General features: G+C 38.7%; 1 protein-coding gene across 2 annotated transcripts in view; it reads right to left on the bottom strand.

Moving 5' to 3' along the window:
• LOC144966731 (protein white-like) overlaps nucleotides 1-16,376 on the bottom strand; it is a 70,407-nt gene extending 54,031 nt beyond the window's left edge. The window contains exons 1-4 of one of the 2 annotated variants that reach the window (XM_078903501.1): nucleotides 16,323-16,376; nucleotides 9,026-9,145; nucleotides 4,507-4,669; nucleotides 3,385-3,433 (exon numbers count right to left, since the gene is read on the bottom strand). In XM_078903501.1, coding sequence (XP_078759627.1) covers nucleotides 3,385-3,433; nucleotides 4,507-4,669; nucleotides 9,026-9,136 — 323 coding nt within the window. In that variant the 5' untranslated portion in view covers nucleotides 9,137-9,145; nucleotides 16,323-16,376. Of the gene's footprint in view, nucleotides 1-3,384; nucleotides 3,434-4,506; nucleotides 4,670-9,025; nucleotides 9,146-16,322 lie in introns of those variants that run through there. The other variant, XM_078903502.1, reaches the window with a different exon arrangement.
• Between the last annotated feature and the right edge of the window lie 772 nt (nucleotides 16,377-17,148).

Below are 17,148 nucleotides of genomic sequence, written 5' to 3'. Positions count from 1 at the left end.
ATTATAGGCGTAGTATCAAAGCTAATGTTCTTAATTTTTACATGTTAATGATAGTTGAATAAAACTATCTATGCACATGCTCATTTTTAATACATTGTTTCCAATTTTGAAAAGTAGCAAAGACCTCTAAAAATTAAAATTAATTGAGCTTTTATTTAGATAGAATGCGCTTGGCCAAGGAGTTCACAACATTGCCATCCGGAAGTATAACGGACCAACACACAAACTCTGTGTAACCATGAACTTTTATAGTCTGGTTAATACAGTTTAGTGAGAACAACTCACAAACGCGGATGGCAAAAACAATAACAAAGGCCTGAGTGACGTCATCTGCATACTATATATAGCGGAATATCCACTAAATGTGCTCAAAGCGCTTTACAAGAGGTCCCTGGCCAACAGCAACATTTAACATTTAGGACGGAACATGACGCCTGTTAGGCGCCTGATCCAATTTTATTTCGGACAGAGACAACGCTGTTAACGGTCAGGTAACAACAAGATATGAAGTGAATAGAAAAGTGCCAGAAGACAATAGAGAATAAAAAATTTTTTCGCGGCGGTGGTGGGGTTTGAACCTGCGACCTTATTGGTACGACAACTCCGCCTGGCAGGTGAGAGCGTGGCTCTACCGTGTGAGCTATCCACGAACACAAAAATATTCGTTTCAAACCCAAAGTCATTTTTATTCTCTATTATCTTCTGGCACTTTTCTATTCACTTCATATCTTGTTGTTACCAACATAAGTGCCTGCTCCACTCACTTTTCTGAATTAAAAATTCACCCCATACACCGGAGCATACTCAATGTCTCAATCGTTTCTATGTTATATGTTTGTGTTGAGAATATTGGCTATTAAGCTTAACTGCTGGTCAAAATTATTCGCGATGGTGGTGTACGAACGAATCGGCGGTCTCAAGAAGTGGGTGAGAGAGGGATCTAGTAATGACTTTGGGTTTGAAACGAATATTTTGTGTTCGTGGATAGCTCACACGGTAGAGCCACGCTCTCACCTGCCAGGCGGAGTTGTCGTACCAATAAGGTCGCAGGTTCAAACCCCACCACCGCCGCGAAAAAATTTTTTATTCTCTATTGTCTTCTGGCACTTTTCTATTCACTTCATATCTTGTTGTTACCAACATAAGTGCCTGCTCCACTCACTTTTCTGAATTAAAAATTCACCCCATACACCGGAGCATACTCAATGTCTCAATCGTTTCTATGTTATATGTTTGTGTTGAGAATATTGGCTATTAAGCTTAACTGCTGGTCAAAATTATTCGCGATGGTGGTGTACGAACGAATCGGCGGTCTCAAGAAGTGGGTGAGAGAGGGATCTAGTAATGACTTTGGGTTTGAAACGAATATTTTTGTGTTCGTGGATAGCTCACACGGTAGAGCCACGCTCTCACCTGCCAGGCGGAGTTGTCGTACCAATAAGGTCGCAGGTTCAAACCCCACCACCGCCGCGAAAAAATTTTTTATTCTCTATTGTCTTCTGGCACTTTTCTATTCACTTCATATCTTGTTGTTACCAACATAAGTGCCTGCTCCACTCACTTTTCTGAATTAAAAATTCACCCCATACACCGGAGCATACTCAATGTCTCAATCGTTTCTATGTTATATGTTTGTGTTGAGAATATTGGCTATTAAGCTTAACTGCTGGTCAAAATTATTCGCGATGGTGATGTACGAACGAATCGGCGGTCTCAAGAAGTGGGTGAGAGAGGGATCTAGTAATGACTTTGGGTTTGAAACGAATATTTTTGTGTTCGTGGATAGCTCACACGGTAGAGCCACGCTCTCACCTGCCAGGCGGAGTTGTCGTACCAATAAGGTCGCAGGTTCAAACCCCACCACCGCCGCGAAAAAATTTTTTATTCTCTATTGTCTTCTGGCACTTTTCTATTCACTTCATATCTTGTTGTTACCAACATAAGTGCCTGCTCCACTCACTTTTCTGAATTAAAAATTCACCCCATACACCGGAGCATACTCAATGTCTCAATCGTTTCTATGTTATATGTTTGTGTTGAGAATATTGGCTATTAAGCTTAACTGCTGGTCAAAATTATTCGCGATGGTGGTGTACGAACGAATCGGCGGTCTCAAGAAGTGGGTGAGAGAGGGATCTAGTAATGACTTTGGGTTTGAAACGAATATTTTTGTGTTCGTGGATAGCTCACACGGTAGAGCCACGCTCTCACCTGCCAGGCGGAGTTGTCGTATCAATAAGGTCGCAGGTTCAAACCCCACCACCGCCGCGAAAAAATTTTTTATTCTCTATTGTCTTTTGGCACTTTTCTATTCACTTCATATCTTGTTGTTACCAACATAAGTGCCTGCTCCACTCACTTTTCTGAATTAAAAATTCACCCCATACACCGGAGCATACTCAAATGTCTCAATCGTTTCTATGTTATATGTTTGTGTTGAGAATATTGGCTATTAAGCTTAACTGCTGGTCAAAATTATTCGCGATGGTGGTGTACGAACGAATCGGCGGTCTCAAGAAGTGGGTGAGAGAGGGATCTAGTAATGACTTTGGGTTTGAAACGAATATTTTTGTGTTCGTGGATAGCTCACACGGTAGAGCCACGCTCTCACCTGCCAGGCGGAGTTGTCGTACCAATAAGGTCGCAGGTTCAAACCCCACCACCGCCGCGAAAAAATTTTTTATTCTCTATTGTCTTCTGGCACTTTTCTATTCACTTCATATCTTGTTGTTACCAACATAAGTGCCTGCTCCACTCACTTTTCTGAATTAAAAATTCACCCCATACACCGGAGCATACTCAATGTCTCAATCGTTTCTATGTTATATGTTTGTGTTGAGAATATTGGCTATTAAGCTTAACTGCTGGTCAAAATTATTCGCGATGGTGGTGTACGAACGAATCGGCGGTCTCAAGAAGTGGGCGAGAGAGGGATCTAGTAATGACTTTGGTTTGAAACGAATATTTTTGTGTTCGTGGATAGCTCACACGGTAGAGCCACGCTCTCACCTGCCAGGCGGAGTTGTCGTACCAATAAGGTCGCAGGTTCAACCCCACCACCGCCGCGAAAAATTTTTTTATTCTCTATTGTCTTCTGGCACTTTTCTATTCACTTCATATCTTGTTGTTACCAACATAAGTGCCTGCTCCACTCACTTTTCTGAATTAAAAATTAACGGTCAGGTACTCATTTTACACCTGAGTACAGTGAGAGAATGTGAGTAAAGAGCCCTCTCCAAGGACTCAACTGTGCGCCGAGCGAGGCTCGAACCCAGGACCTTCCGATCCGAAACTCTAGGATTGAGTGAGTTAATACGCCTAATATCTTTGGCATTTGCACTGTTGTTATCTGTTTCTATTCCATTAATGCAGGCACACATTTACCTTGCTCCCATGATAGCGACCAAATTCCCTGGGGCAACAACACCACTCACTGAAATGAAAGCAAAAAACCCCATTATTAATAGTTTTTATTTTTCCTGGAACTAGAGTCCATATGTTACTAGTCGTTTCAGAACAGTATTCTGTCGGGGTTGAAGTGTACTTATTTACAGGTCTGATAACATATTTGTTATGATTGGCTCGTTGTCGTAATGGAAATAATCTCAAACAAACACAAAAATAAATTGCCATTACAACTTGAGCTTGAGCTTTTATATAGCGCAATATCCACTGAACGTGCTCAAGGCGCTTTACAACGGGTCCCTGGCCCGACAGCAACAAGTAATATAAAGAACGAGACATGACGTCTGTTTGGCGATATAACATTTTTTTCCCCGACATAAACAACGCTGTTAACGGCCATGAACTCATTTTGCACTTGAGTACGGTGAGAGAATGTGAGTAAAGAGCCTTTTCCAAGGACTCTACTATGCGCCGAGCGAGGCTGGAAGAAGACGAAGAAGAAGAAGAAGAAGAAGAAGAAGAAGAAGAAGAAGAAGAAGAAGAAGAAGAAGAAGAAGAAGAAGAAGAAGAAGAAGAAGAAGAAGAAGAAGACGACGACGAAGAAGAAGAAGAAGAAGAAGAAGAAGAAGAAGAAGAAGAAGAAGAAGAAGAAGAAGAAGAAGAAGAAGAAGAAGAAGAAGAAGAAGAAGAAGAAGAAGAATAATAAGAAGAAGAAGAAGAAGAAGAAGCAGACGACGACACCAGACCTACCCAAAGTATACAACGGCTTTAATTCAATTCAAAGCATTATATTCACTCCAATATATTACTGTTTTGAGACGGCTGGTCATAGTTGATGGTTTAACAATTGTGACCCAACGTCTCAAAATGGTATTATGTCGGGATGGACCAGATGCTAAAAAGTCAAATTATTGTTAAACTGGTCAAAAATATTTAAGGTTGGTATTTAGAACTATAAAATATGATATTCATTCTCCTCTATAAAGCATACAAACTCAACATAAGTCTGATATTTCTGGCTACAAATTTATTTTCAGCATCTTAATCATCCCAACTTAATACCGTTTTGAGACGAGGGGTCACAATTGTCAAACTACTTACCATCTTTCAGAATTGTTCTCTCAGATGCTGGTTGAATCTCTTTACATAACATGGATTTTTTGGCAGGAATTTTGACCGAAACGCTCAAGTTCTCCCAACTCAGGGTCAAGCTGTAAGAGCCACTGCCCAGCAAACTCGGTCGGGTAGTCTGGTTGAAGTTTGCCTGGATTGATAAGGAATTTTTAAATACCATTATTAACTCTCTCCTTACCACTCATTTTCAGAATTTTCTCCAAACCATTACACCCACCCAACACAAAAATAGACGATTCTTATTCAAACAGAAAAGCAAAAAGTACATTCTATACATAATACTTCATAGTAAAATGAATTCTACAACAAAAGACAGGTTTTCATAGCTGTAACAAAACAAAATTCTTTATATTTGTGATGTACAAAAGAAACTAGAATAAGTTATATGTTGGTTGCATAGTAACGAATGGGACGATTTTCCTGTGGTTGGTAAGGAGAGGGTTAACAAATGGCATTTGAATAAGGAATAAAAGTATGATGTCCAAAACTGGTGGTAATCTCAATGGAAGTGTAAAACCTCTCTTCAGGACGACTGGATACGTGCCTTGTGTATTTGACATTCTAGTTTCAGAGTTATGGCATCCTAATTTCTAATCTAATAATTTTATGCTGGTCGTCAATAAAGATCAACCACTTCGTAATCTTCAGAATCTGCCGATACATCCTGCTACTAAAATAAGTATGCCCGGGTCCTGGGTTCGAGGCTCGCTCGGCGCATAGTTGACTCCTTGGACAAAGGCTCTTTACTCACATTCTCACATCGTACAGCGTTGCCTCTGTTGGAAAAAAAACATATGTAATATCACCAAACAGGCGACATATCTCGTTATAAATGTTACGTGTTGCTGTTGATCAGGGACCTCGGTTGTAAAGCGCTTTGAGCATGTTTAGTGGATACTGCCCTATATAAAAGCTCACGTTATTTTATTTTTTGTTGGGGGGGGGGGGGGTTGTTTGTTGTTTTTTTTTTTTTGTTTTTTTTTTGTTTTTTTTTCTGGTTTTAAATTTTGCGCATTTTCAACTTTTCCACTTAAAATACTTCATTCCATATTATCAAAAAATCCATTTTGTCATCCACAACCCTAATTATTTATTTGTGTGTGTGTGTGTGTGTGTGTGTGTGTGTGTGTGTGTGTGTGTTTTCCTATTCTTTTTAGATAAGGGGGGAGGGGGTTGTCCGCCTGGGTGAACCATTTTAAAAACGTGAGCATTAATATAAGGGGCAGCGTGGCTCAGCGTACTGTCTTGGCTTCGTACGTGAAAGGTTCCGAGTTCGATCACCCGCCATGAGCTGTGTGGCATTGAGCAAGTCACCTCGCCCTAGCTCAATTTGCGGCGCTGCACTGCCGCTGACGCCTGGATTATTCCAGTCTTCCCTTGGTGTAGACCCTAGAGACAAATTTCCCCTATTAGTAGGGGGAATTAGGCTAAAACCGTGCAAATTCGGGTTGAAAGCATGAAAATTTGCATACAGGTTGCTAAGACCCATAGAAAAAATATCTGATATAGAACCACCCTGGCAATCAATCATAACGTATCGGTTTAAGGCCTTAGATTTTACCTATTACAGCTATATTAAACAAGGGAAATAACTGCGTAAAAATATATATTTTCTTCATATTCATTGTATTAGGGAAAATCAGGCTAAAACCGTGCACATTGGGGTTGAAATCCTGAAAATTGGCATATGGGTGGCTAAGACCCGTATAAATAACACCTGATATAGAACCACTCTGGCAATTTATCATAACAGTGCGTGTTTCGCACTATTATTTTTTCCTATATAGCATTACTTATCCGAGGAAATAACCACGACAATACAATGTGCGTTCTAAAACTTTAAATACACCGGTAACTATTTACGGTAGCTAACTGATGGTTATTTCGTGTTGTAACCAGTAGATAAAATCGGGATAGGGGAGAGGAGTGAGTGGGAGCGATGGAGAGAGAGAGAGAGAGAGAGAGAGAGAGAGAGAGAGAGGAGAGAGAGAGAGGAGAGATAGAGAGAGAGAGAGAGAGAGAGAGAGAATTGAGAGAGAGAGAGAGAGAGAGAGAGAGAGAGAGAGAGAGAGAGAGAGAGAGAGAGAGAGAGAGAGAATTTTACTCATTACTGTACTGACATAACACCCCCCCCCCCCTCACACACACACACACACACACACACACACACACACCCCGCATCTACATAAGTCTGTGCAAGGCAAACCGGACCTTAAACACTTGCATCGGGTGCCGATAAATTCTCTCTTACATGAACATTTGGTGAGTTTTTGGGACACTTTTGACAATTCTGGAAATAAGCTCCACAGTGGTTCCTGTCGATCGTCACATTTGTTGCAGGGTTCTCTTCTATAAAAGATATAATGCTAGCAAAAGCTCGACTTCTTTCAAGAACTGTGACATCATGATTATCATCAGCAGTGATATCTTTTAAAGCTTGTTTTTTTTTTTTTTAAGTATCGTGCATAACAAATTTTATGGTATAGGGCGGTAGTGTGCCTCCTGAGCGACTAAATCTCCTCCGGCAATAAATGACAACATATCAGAATCTTTTATAGATAACGCTATTTCGCGAATAATTTCTTCCATATCTGTTGTCATTACAGAATGGAGTACTCCCGATTCCATGTTTTTTTTTTTAAAAGCACGTTGGTTTATTGTAGCCAATCTCTAATGTTGAACGTTGTCTCATTATTCTCGTGGGTTGCGAAATATATTAATTCGGTGACTCCTCCAAGTCAAATGACGAAGTTTGGAATTATTGTAAAGCAATTCTTTTAGATTTCTTTAATTCTAATCGCCTAATTTTGTTGGCATTAAATTTTACACGATAATACTTATGCAACTTAGTATAATTTTGTTTTAAACTTTCAATAATCTCATTTAGAGGGACATTATAAACGGTCTGTGTTATCTTGTTGGCATATCAAACACTTGTCCCAGTCTCTGGGAGCAGTTCTTTTTGCTATTGTATGTGTATCTGAAATCATGCAAACGCATTCCTTTATTCATCTCTCTCTCTCTCTCTCTCTCTCTCTCTCTCTCTCCCTCTCTCTCTCTCTCTCTCTCTCTCTCTCTCTCTCTCTCTCTCTCTCTCTCTTTCTTTTGTTCTTTCTGTTAAAGACACATCATCAGCAGGCAAAATGTGTGCAGCGCCTTACATAAGGACACAAGAGTACAAATAGAACATTCTCCCATTGTCCCTTTGAGGTAAACAACGTAAAGTAAATAACTTGCCACGATACAGCATCATAGTGGTTGATGATGATGATAATGATGATAATTATCGCAATGTAAGTGGTATGCTGACTCTTTACTGTCATCAAGTTTGACTGAAATAGGTTTTAACTCACGTAAAATGATTATAGCAGTATATTTGGAACGAAAAGAAAACAAGAGGAGGGGAGAAGGAGCACTGTCCTTTGTCAACACCGGTTATCGGCATTTATTGAGCTGTGTCTTGCTAGTCTGTTATGTCTACCCCTCTGCTCGTCTTCCCGTCTGCCCGTCCGTTTTAGAGCAATTGATTATACTTATTAAATCAGATGCAGAAAAAAAAATCTCATATTATTATAGAATATTGCTCGCTAGGCGTCCTTTAAAACAAGTGAAATTGAATAATATTTACGATTAAATAATTTGTATGGTTCGTGAATCGAAAGTAAAGGGAAAGGAAAACATCCGCTTCGACGCTAAAAATAGTCACCAATGGGAATCCAAAGGATGACGTAAAACAACCTTTGGTCGGCTTGCCTCGAAAGTTTACACAATAAAAATGAAAGAAATTATTGTCGTCCATTTCAAAATTTTCTAATCTAAAAAACCTTGTATCTCAACTAATACTGATCTCTAAGAGTGGTTCTATATCATAAATTATAGGGTTTTTCATATTCTACAACATATGTAATTTTCATGCTTTCAACCTTGTTTGCACAATTCAAGGGTTTTTTGGACCTAATTCCCCCTACTATATGGGATGAATAAAGGGGATTTTATTTATTTATTTATTATCATTTGTTTTTAATTATAGAGCGTAATATTCACTAAACATGCCCAAAGCGCGTTACAAGGGGTCACTAGCCAAGAGCAACACTTAACATTTAGGACGAGACATGACACCTTTTAGATGATTAAACATTGTTGTTTGTTTTTCTCCCAACAGAGAAAACATTGTGTTTATAGCCAGGTACTCATTTTAGCCGAATAAGTTGAGAGAGTGTGAGTAAAGAGTCTTTTCCACGAATTCAACTATGCGCCGCTCGGAGCGAGAGACTCAAACCGTGGACCTAACGGTCCGAAGGCGAGTGTCATACCACAGGACCATAATATAGCAACAAACAAACAATAAATGAATGTGGTAGCTATTTATTGTTTTTCTTCCTCTTATTTCCTCTATAAAGGCATCATTGTGATCAACTGTAATACTTTGGGATACTTTATACTATCTAGTCACAGTCATTGGTCAGCGGGTATTTGATGGACCTACCTCATACGACCGTGCCTCCACAAGACTAGTCTTCCTTTGGGGAATCTTGGAGGAATGTTTGTGTGGTATCAATGGCTTGACGTCATCTGCATGCTCGCCGTGAGTTGACATGGTGAAATGCTAAAAAAATATCTTGAACTTTTATTGAGCAATATCCACTAAACGTGCACAAAGCGCTTTGCAAAGTTTCCCTGATTAACAGCAACTTAACATATAGAACAACGCTGTTAACGGCCAGGTACTCATTTTACACCTGATTACGGTGACCGAAAGATCTTTTTTCAGGTACTCAACTATGTGCCGAGCGAGGCTCGAACCCAAGACCTTCCGATCCAAAAGCCAGTGTCATACCACAAGACCACATAGCCGCACATGCTAGATGGCTTTCTACTCCCCCCTGGAAAAATTCACAATAAAACAATTTTGACAGTCTGTGGATTTGGCAACGAATTGCCTGATAACCACCCGTGCTTAATGGTGCTATGTGTTTAGGCAAAATACTCAAAACGTCCGCCAGCGGATGTAACGTATTAATACATAACATTGTGTGTAACTTTGAACGTTTATAGTCTGATTGATATAATTAAGTGAGAAATAATCATTAAAATGGCTGTCTAAAAAGAATAACAAAGAACTGAGTGAGTCAATTTCTTTCTATCCATTGAAGTTTACATAGATGCCCGTGTATGGATTTTGTGGTCTTGTAACTTGACAGCGTGGCTCAGCAGTACGGTCTTTGCTTCGTACCCGAAAGGCACCGAGTTCGAGTCATCCGTCGCGCTGTGAGACCTTGAGCAAGTCATCTCGACTTAACTAATAATTTTGCAGTGCTTGCTCTGCAGCTGACGCTTGGGTTATTCCAGTCTTCCTTTGGACTAGATCCTAAAGGTAAATTTCTCCTAGGGGGTGAATAAAGGGAATTTTCATTTGGCTTCTGAATTATTGGTCCCTGGTCTTCCTTTGGACTAGATCCTAAAGGTAAATTTCTCCTAGGGGGTGAATAAAGGGAATTTTCATTTGGCTTCTGAATTATTGGTCCCTGATCTTCCTTTGGCCTAGATCCTAAAGGTAAATTTCTCCTAGGGGGTGAATAAACGGAATTTTCGTTTGGCTTCTGAATTATTGGTCCCTGGTCTTCCTTTGGACTAGATCCTAAAGGTAAATTTCTCCTAGGGGGTGAATAAACGGAATTTTCGTTTGGCTTCTGAATTATTGGTCCCTGGTCTTCCTTTAGACTAGATCCTAAAGGTAAATTTCTCCTAGGGGGTGAATAAAGGGAACTTTCATTTAGCTTCTAAATTATTGGTCCCTGGTTCGAGTCCGGGAAAAGGCACTTTATTCTCATGCTCACATTGTGCTAAGATGAAAAATTAGCATTATGTTCAAGTTGTCGCTGTGATCAAGTCACAGATTGTACTCTCATAATATTATGTATGATATAATTGTATAGAACTATTCAGAAATAAAGAGATTTGTAATGTTTTTCGTTATTGCTAGGATCGTACAATTTATCTTGAGCTTTTATTTTTAACTTGAGCTTTTTATATAGCGCAATATCCACTAAATGTTTTCAAGGCGCTTTAGAAAGGGTCCTTGACACGTAACAAGTTGAACGAGACATGACGCCTATTAGGCGATATTACAATATGTTACCAACATAAGTGCCTGCTCCACTCACTTTTCTGAATTAAAAATTCACCCCATACACCGGAGCATACTCAATGTCTCAATCGTTTCTATGTTATATGTTTGTGATGAGAATATTGGCTATTAAGCTTAACTGCTGGTCAAAATTACTTCGCGATGGTGGTGAACGAATCGGCGATCTCAAGAAGTGGGTGAGAGAGGGATCTAGAAATGACTTTGGGTTTGAAACGAATATTTTTGTGTTCGTGGATAGCTCACACGGTAGAGCCACGCTCTCACCTGCCAGGCGGAGTTGTCGTACCAATAAGGTCGCAGGTTCAAACCCCACCACCGCCGCGAAAAAAAATTTTTATTCTCTATTGTCTTCTGGCACTTTTCTACTCACTTCATATCTTGTTGTTACCAACATAAGTGCCTGCTCCACTAACTTTTCTGAATTAAAAATTCACCCCATACACCGGAGCATACTCAATGTCTCAATCGTTTCTTTGTTATATGTTTGTGATGAGAATATTGGCTATTAAGCTTAACTGCTGGTCAAAATTACTTCGCGATGGTGGTGAACGAATCGGCGATCTCAAGAAGTGGGTGAGAGAGGGATCTAGAAATGACTTTGGGTTTGAAACGAATATTTTTGTGTTCGTGGATAGCTCACACGGTAGAGCCACGCTCTCACCTGCCAGGCGGAGTTGTCGTACCAATAAGGTCGCAGGTTCAAACCCCACCACCGCCGCGAAAAAAATTTTTTATTCTCTATTGTCTTCTGGCACTTTTCTACTCACTTCATATCTTGTTGTTACCGACAGGGACAACGCTGTTAACGGCCGGTACGCATTTTACACATGAGTACGGTAAGTTTTTATCTATAGCGCAATATCCACTAAACGTGCTTAAGTCGCTTTGCAACTTTTACAACATTTTCCAAGGTCTTAACTATGTGCCGAGCGAGGCTCGAACCCAGGACCTCCCGATCCGAAAGCGAGTGTCATACTACACCACCACATAGCTTGATATCATCAGACCAGAGGCTGCACCCTAATATAATAATCTGGTTTAATGCATCTCTTCTCCCTTCCCCAACCCGTTCTAATAAAAACTGCAATGAAGCGATCATGCTAGGTCACCATGGCCTCACGGCCTTGTCGTATTGCGTCAAGGAGGATGAATCCATTAACTCCGGCCCTTTCTTCTAATGCATTTATCTTGTTATGACGCTCTGCTTTGTGCTTGGCCAGTTAAACCGCCGTACTCTGGAAAGACAATATTTAAGAATTTGGCCAGAAAACTTGTCCTTCAAATATCGATTGATTTATATTATGGCTCTTATCTTGGCAAAAACTCTCAAACCTGGGGCTTAAGGAAGACCTTGTGAGGTCCCAGGTTTAATTTTTTTGGCCAAAATGAGGGTCATTAAAATCGATCGATATTTGAAGGACGAGTTTTCTGGCCAAATTATAAATAACGTGTCTGTCCAGAGTACGGCGGATAACTGGTTATCAAATGGGCCTTCCCTCTGTTGTCGCTCTAAAACGATAGACTTTTCCGACACTGGGAGATGCCATTCGGAAGTGGATGTTTATTAAATTGTCCAAGATAATTTATATTGATTCTTACAAATGAATCTACAAAACAGTGGCTTGATTCAACAAGTCAGAAGTATAGATAACATACACAATGCGCATTATGTTGTCGTGATATCAGCTGAAAAATATGGAAGTACCATTTGAAAAAGAGTGTGGTCTAGTGGCATGATACTCGCATTTGGATCGGAGGTTACTGGGTTTGAGCCCCGCTCTGAGCGAAGCATAGTTGAGTCCTTGGAAAAGGCTCTTTACTTACATTCTCTAACCTTACTCATGTGTAAAATACCTGACGTTAACAGCGTTCTCTGTCGGCAAAAATTATGATTTCGCCTGACAGGCATCTTCTCTCACCATACACGATTCATGTGGTTTATGTAAAGCGATGTGAGCAAGTTTAGTAGATATTGCACTATATAAGAGCTCAATTTTGTTTTTGTTTTGTGTTGTTTTTTTTTTCTGTTTTTTTTTAAATTATCGCCAGGCAAAGCAAGAAGCAAAATACAAAAAAAAAAAAAAAAAAAAAAAAAAGATAAGAACATTCAAAAAAAAAAAAAAATCTGCCTGCTTCGACTTGGGGATCGAACCTTTTACCACTCAGACTTGAGGTACAATTAGACCACGGAGTTTACCCGATAATTAGGACGATTTAATGTCTAAATTCATCACAATATTAAGCGGTCCTCTGTGAACTCTCGTTTACACCACATGCCGTTTAAGTTATTTAAGTTAAGTTAGTAGAACATTGGTATCCGAAAAAAAATTTAATGGTCCTTCAGAACCATTCGACCCATGGAACCGGAGTTGATCCAGGTTTCTATAGCGTGAAACAGAAAATAGCAATTGCTTGCTATCCTTTTAATTGGATGCTAGTCTGTCGCAAAATACTTTCCGCCAAATCTAACAGACTCAGCTACCCATTCACTACTGGGTGGACAGTGGGGGTAAGGGGGAGGGGGGGGGGGGGGGGGGGTTAGAAATAAATCTCGACTGCACCCGGGATCGATCTCGGTCCCTTTACGTGTAAAGCGAGTGCTCTACCTACTGAGCTATCGAGACCCCTAAGGCATAAATCAAAGTGTCCTACTCTTTAAAAAATCGCATTTTAACCCTCTCCTTACCAGCCATTTTCAGGATTTTCCCCAAAACTTTACACCCAACTAACACAAAAATATTTTTTTTACCACTCAAACACAATAGCTGAAGTTCTTGCGATACACAATTTCTTTAGCAAGACATGCTTTACAACACACTGTTCATTTTATTTAAATTGTATGATGTGCAAAAGAAATTCAAATATGGAAAATGTAGGTTTTATCGTAACGAATAATGTGACGATTTTCCTATCGTTGGTAAGGAGAGGGTTAACATTAATAATCTGGGCCATAAAACTTGTCCTTCAAATATCAAGTGATGACAATAACCCAGGCTTGTTAACAAATCTTTAACTCACTACCTTGGTTACTTTTACCCCATGCCTATTTATTCCATTTTTATTAGACAAATTATAGGCTTAGTATCAAAGCTAATGTTTTTGGTTTTTGAATGTTAATAGTAGTTGAACAAACCTATCTATGTACATGCTCATTTTAATAGATTTTTTTCCCAATATTTTTGAAAGTAGCAAAAATCTCTAGGATTTAGTGAGTTAAAACTCTCTGAGAGTTTTGACAAGATGAGGGTCATTTTAATCAATCGGCGATATTAATTTGTCGGACAATTTTTACAGGCCAAATATTTTCAAAAATTGTTGGGGTTTTCTGTGGTCTAGTGGTATGACACTTGCTTTCGGATCGGAAGGTCCTGGGTTCGAGGCTAGCTTGGCGCAAAGTTGAGTCTTTGGAAAAGGCTCTTTACTCACATTCTCTCACCGTACTCGGGTGTAAAATGAGTACCTGGACACTAGCAGCGTTGTCTCTGTCAAAAAAAAATTGTATTATCGCCTAACAGACGTCATGCCTCGTTCTTTATGTTACGTGTTGCTCTTACCCAGGGACACTTTGTAAAGCTCTTTGAGCACGATAAGTCGATATTGCGCTATATAAAAGCTCAACTTTTTTTTTTAATGTTGGGTTTTTTATTTCAGAACATGGCAGCAAAAGGATCTGACATATTTAAACTCAACAAAAAAACAAAAAACAAAAGACTCCTGTAAATCCAATGGCAAGCTATTTTTTCCAGTTAACTGCCGTACCCTGGAAAAATAACGTAGGATTTTATGTAGATAGTATGTGCTGGCTAAGAAGCTCACAGCATTGCCATCCGGAGGTATAATGGAGCAACAGACAAACCTATGTGTAAGCTTGAACGTTTATAAAGTCTGGATAATACAGTTTAGTGACAATTACTCCTTATCGCGGATGACAAAAAGCAATAACAAAGACCCGAGTGACGTCATATTCATTCTATCTATAGCGCAATATCCACTAAAACGTGCTCAAAGCGCTTTACAAAGGGTCCCTGACCAACAGCAACGCGTAACATGTAAAATGAGACATGACGCCTGTTAGAAGATATTATAATTTTTTTTCCCGACAGAAACAACGCTGCTAATGGCTAGGTTATCATTTTACACCTGAGTAAGGTGAGGGAATGTGAGTAAAGAACCTTCTCCAAAGAAGCAACTAAGCGCCGAGCGAGGCTCGAACCCTGTATGTACCTTCCGATGCGAAGGCGAGTGTCTTGCCATAAGACCACATAGTTGCACGTATTTAAGAATTTGACTAGAAAACTCGTCCTTCAAATATCGATCGATTTAAATGACTTTCATCTTGGCAAAAACTCTCAAACCTGGGACCTTTTGACGCCCTTTTTAGCCAGTAGGTCACAAGTGACCCATTTTTATTTGTTTTATTCCGTTTTTTTTAAAATCATAATTAGCCTTTTTAGGGATTTTAGATTCTAAATGAGATTCTCATAATTTGCATTACATTTACAGTAATTGACAAAATTAGACTTCCAATTTTAATGGTTTGCTTTGGGCAAAAGAAAATTTCATGGAGTTTGTCAGATACAAAATTATCGTGGCCGAGTCGTTAAGGCAATGTGCTGTGACCTGGGAGACTCTGGGTTCGAGCCCGCTTCAGGCATTTTCGTATTTTTTTTTGGCAAGATTATTAACCCTCAATTTGCCCACTTTGGACAGATTTGGTGATTCCTGTTGAAATCAAATATCTATACAGCCGTACTCTGTAAAAAAACAATATTTCAAAATTTGGCCAGAAAACTCGTTCTTCAAATACCGATCGATTTAAACGATTTAAACAACAACTCTCAAACCTGGGACTTTGCTGAGTGCCACTTCGTGAACAACTCAACTCCAAATTTTGAAATTATAATCCTTTTCACGATAAATTCGTTTTCGAAACTGGTTTACTTCCACATAATACTGATTTTAAAAAAAATTTAAAAAATGAGCTTTTATATAGTGCAATATCCACTAAAATGTGCTCAAAGCGCTTTACAAGGGGTCCCTGGTCAACAACAACATTTAACATGTAGGACGGGACATGACGCCTGTCAGCGATATTACAATTTTTCGGACAAGACAACGCTGTTAACGGTCAGGTACTCATTTTACACCTGAGTACGGTGAGAGAATGTGAGTAAAGGGCCTTTTCCAAGGACAAAACTAGGCACCGAGCGAGGCTCGAACCCAGGACCTTCCGATCCGAAAGCGAGTGTCATACCACTAGACCACATAGCCGCACAGAGGCGGATTAGAGCGTAGCCATCGTTATGTTATAGCCTGATACTGAAATCCAAAAGTACTGGCAGTTTGACGTCATTATTTGGTTTTTGCACCGCCTAGTGAGTTGACGTTAGTAGAGCTCATGGAAACCAGTTATTTCATTGGTTGAACTATCGAATACAACTCACGATTTGTTTTCTTTTGTGGCAAAAAACTGGCATTACGAAGGCCACGATTAGAGGCGGTGGGTCACTTAATTAGTGTGGGTCAGAGACAGCGAGATGAATAATTTGTTCACATGCATTTTGAATAGGATTGTCATAAATTTGAAATTTAAGTTTAAGAACAATGTTTCAAAATATATTGCAATTTTTCTTACCTTTAGTTTTACCACGTAATCCCTGGTTATTATTTTACACTGGATGTCCACAGCTTAAGTAGACTGCAGTATTCTTAAGTTAAAATCCTTCACCTTATCTCCGTTTTAAAGTACTTAATTATCAGTATGTAATGTTAGATATCTGGAACTTAATAAAAAAAAACTTATCACATCCAATGTATTTGTACATAGATAATAAATATGTTGTAAGGAGGCTATGTTATTTATATTATCCGTATTAATGTAGAGTCACGCTAGTATTAACCTTATATTAGTTCTGAACATTTTGAGTTTTATGCTTATACAAGCTAGAAGATGTACAGTGTTGCATTGTTTTTTTTTTTCAATTAGAAGTAGGTGGATATTATTGATTTTCTATCTATCTATCTATCTATCTATCTATCTATCTATCTATCTATCTATCTATCTATCTATCTATCTATCTATCTATATCTATCTTCTATTATTCTATATTATATATATATTAGATATAATATATATATTATATAATATATATATATATATATAATATATATTATATATCGATCTATTCCTCTATATATCTATCTATCTACCCATTAATCAATAATATATATATATATATATATATATATATATATATATATATATATATATATATATATATATATCTGTCTATCTATCTATTATTATATCTATCCATCTATTCTTTTATCTTTCTATCTATCTGTCTATTTATTTATTTATTTATCTATCTATCTATCTATCTATCTATCTATCTATCTATCTATCTATCTATCTATCTATCTATCTATCTATCTATCTATCTATCTATCTACTCGTATCT

The sequence above is a fragment of the Berghia stephanieae genome, chromosome 2 (assembly GCF_034508935.2).
Source record: "Berghia stephanieae isolate SIO BIC M18660-M18661 chromosome 2, UCSD_Bste_1.3, whole genome shotgun sequence".
NCBI lineage: Eukaryota > Metazoa > Mollusca > Gastropoda > Nudibranchia > Aeolidiidae > Berghia > Berghia stephanieae.
This window is presented reverse-complemented; position numbering and strand designations above follow the sequence as displayed.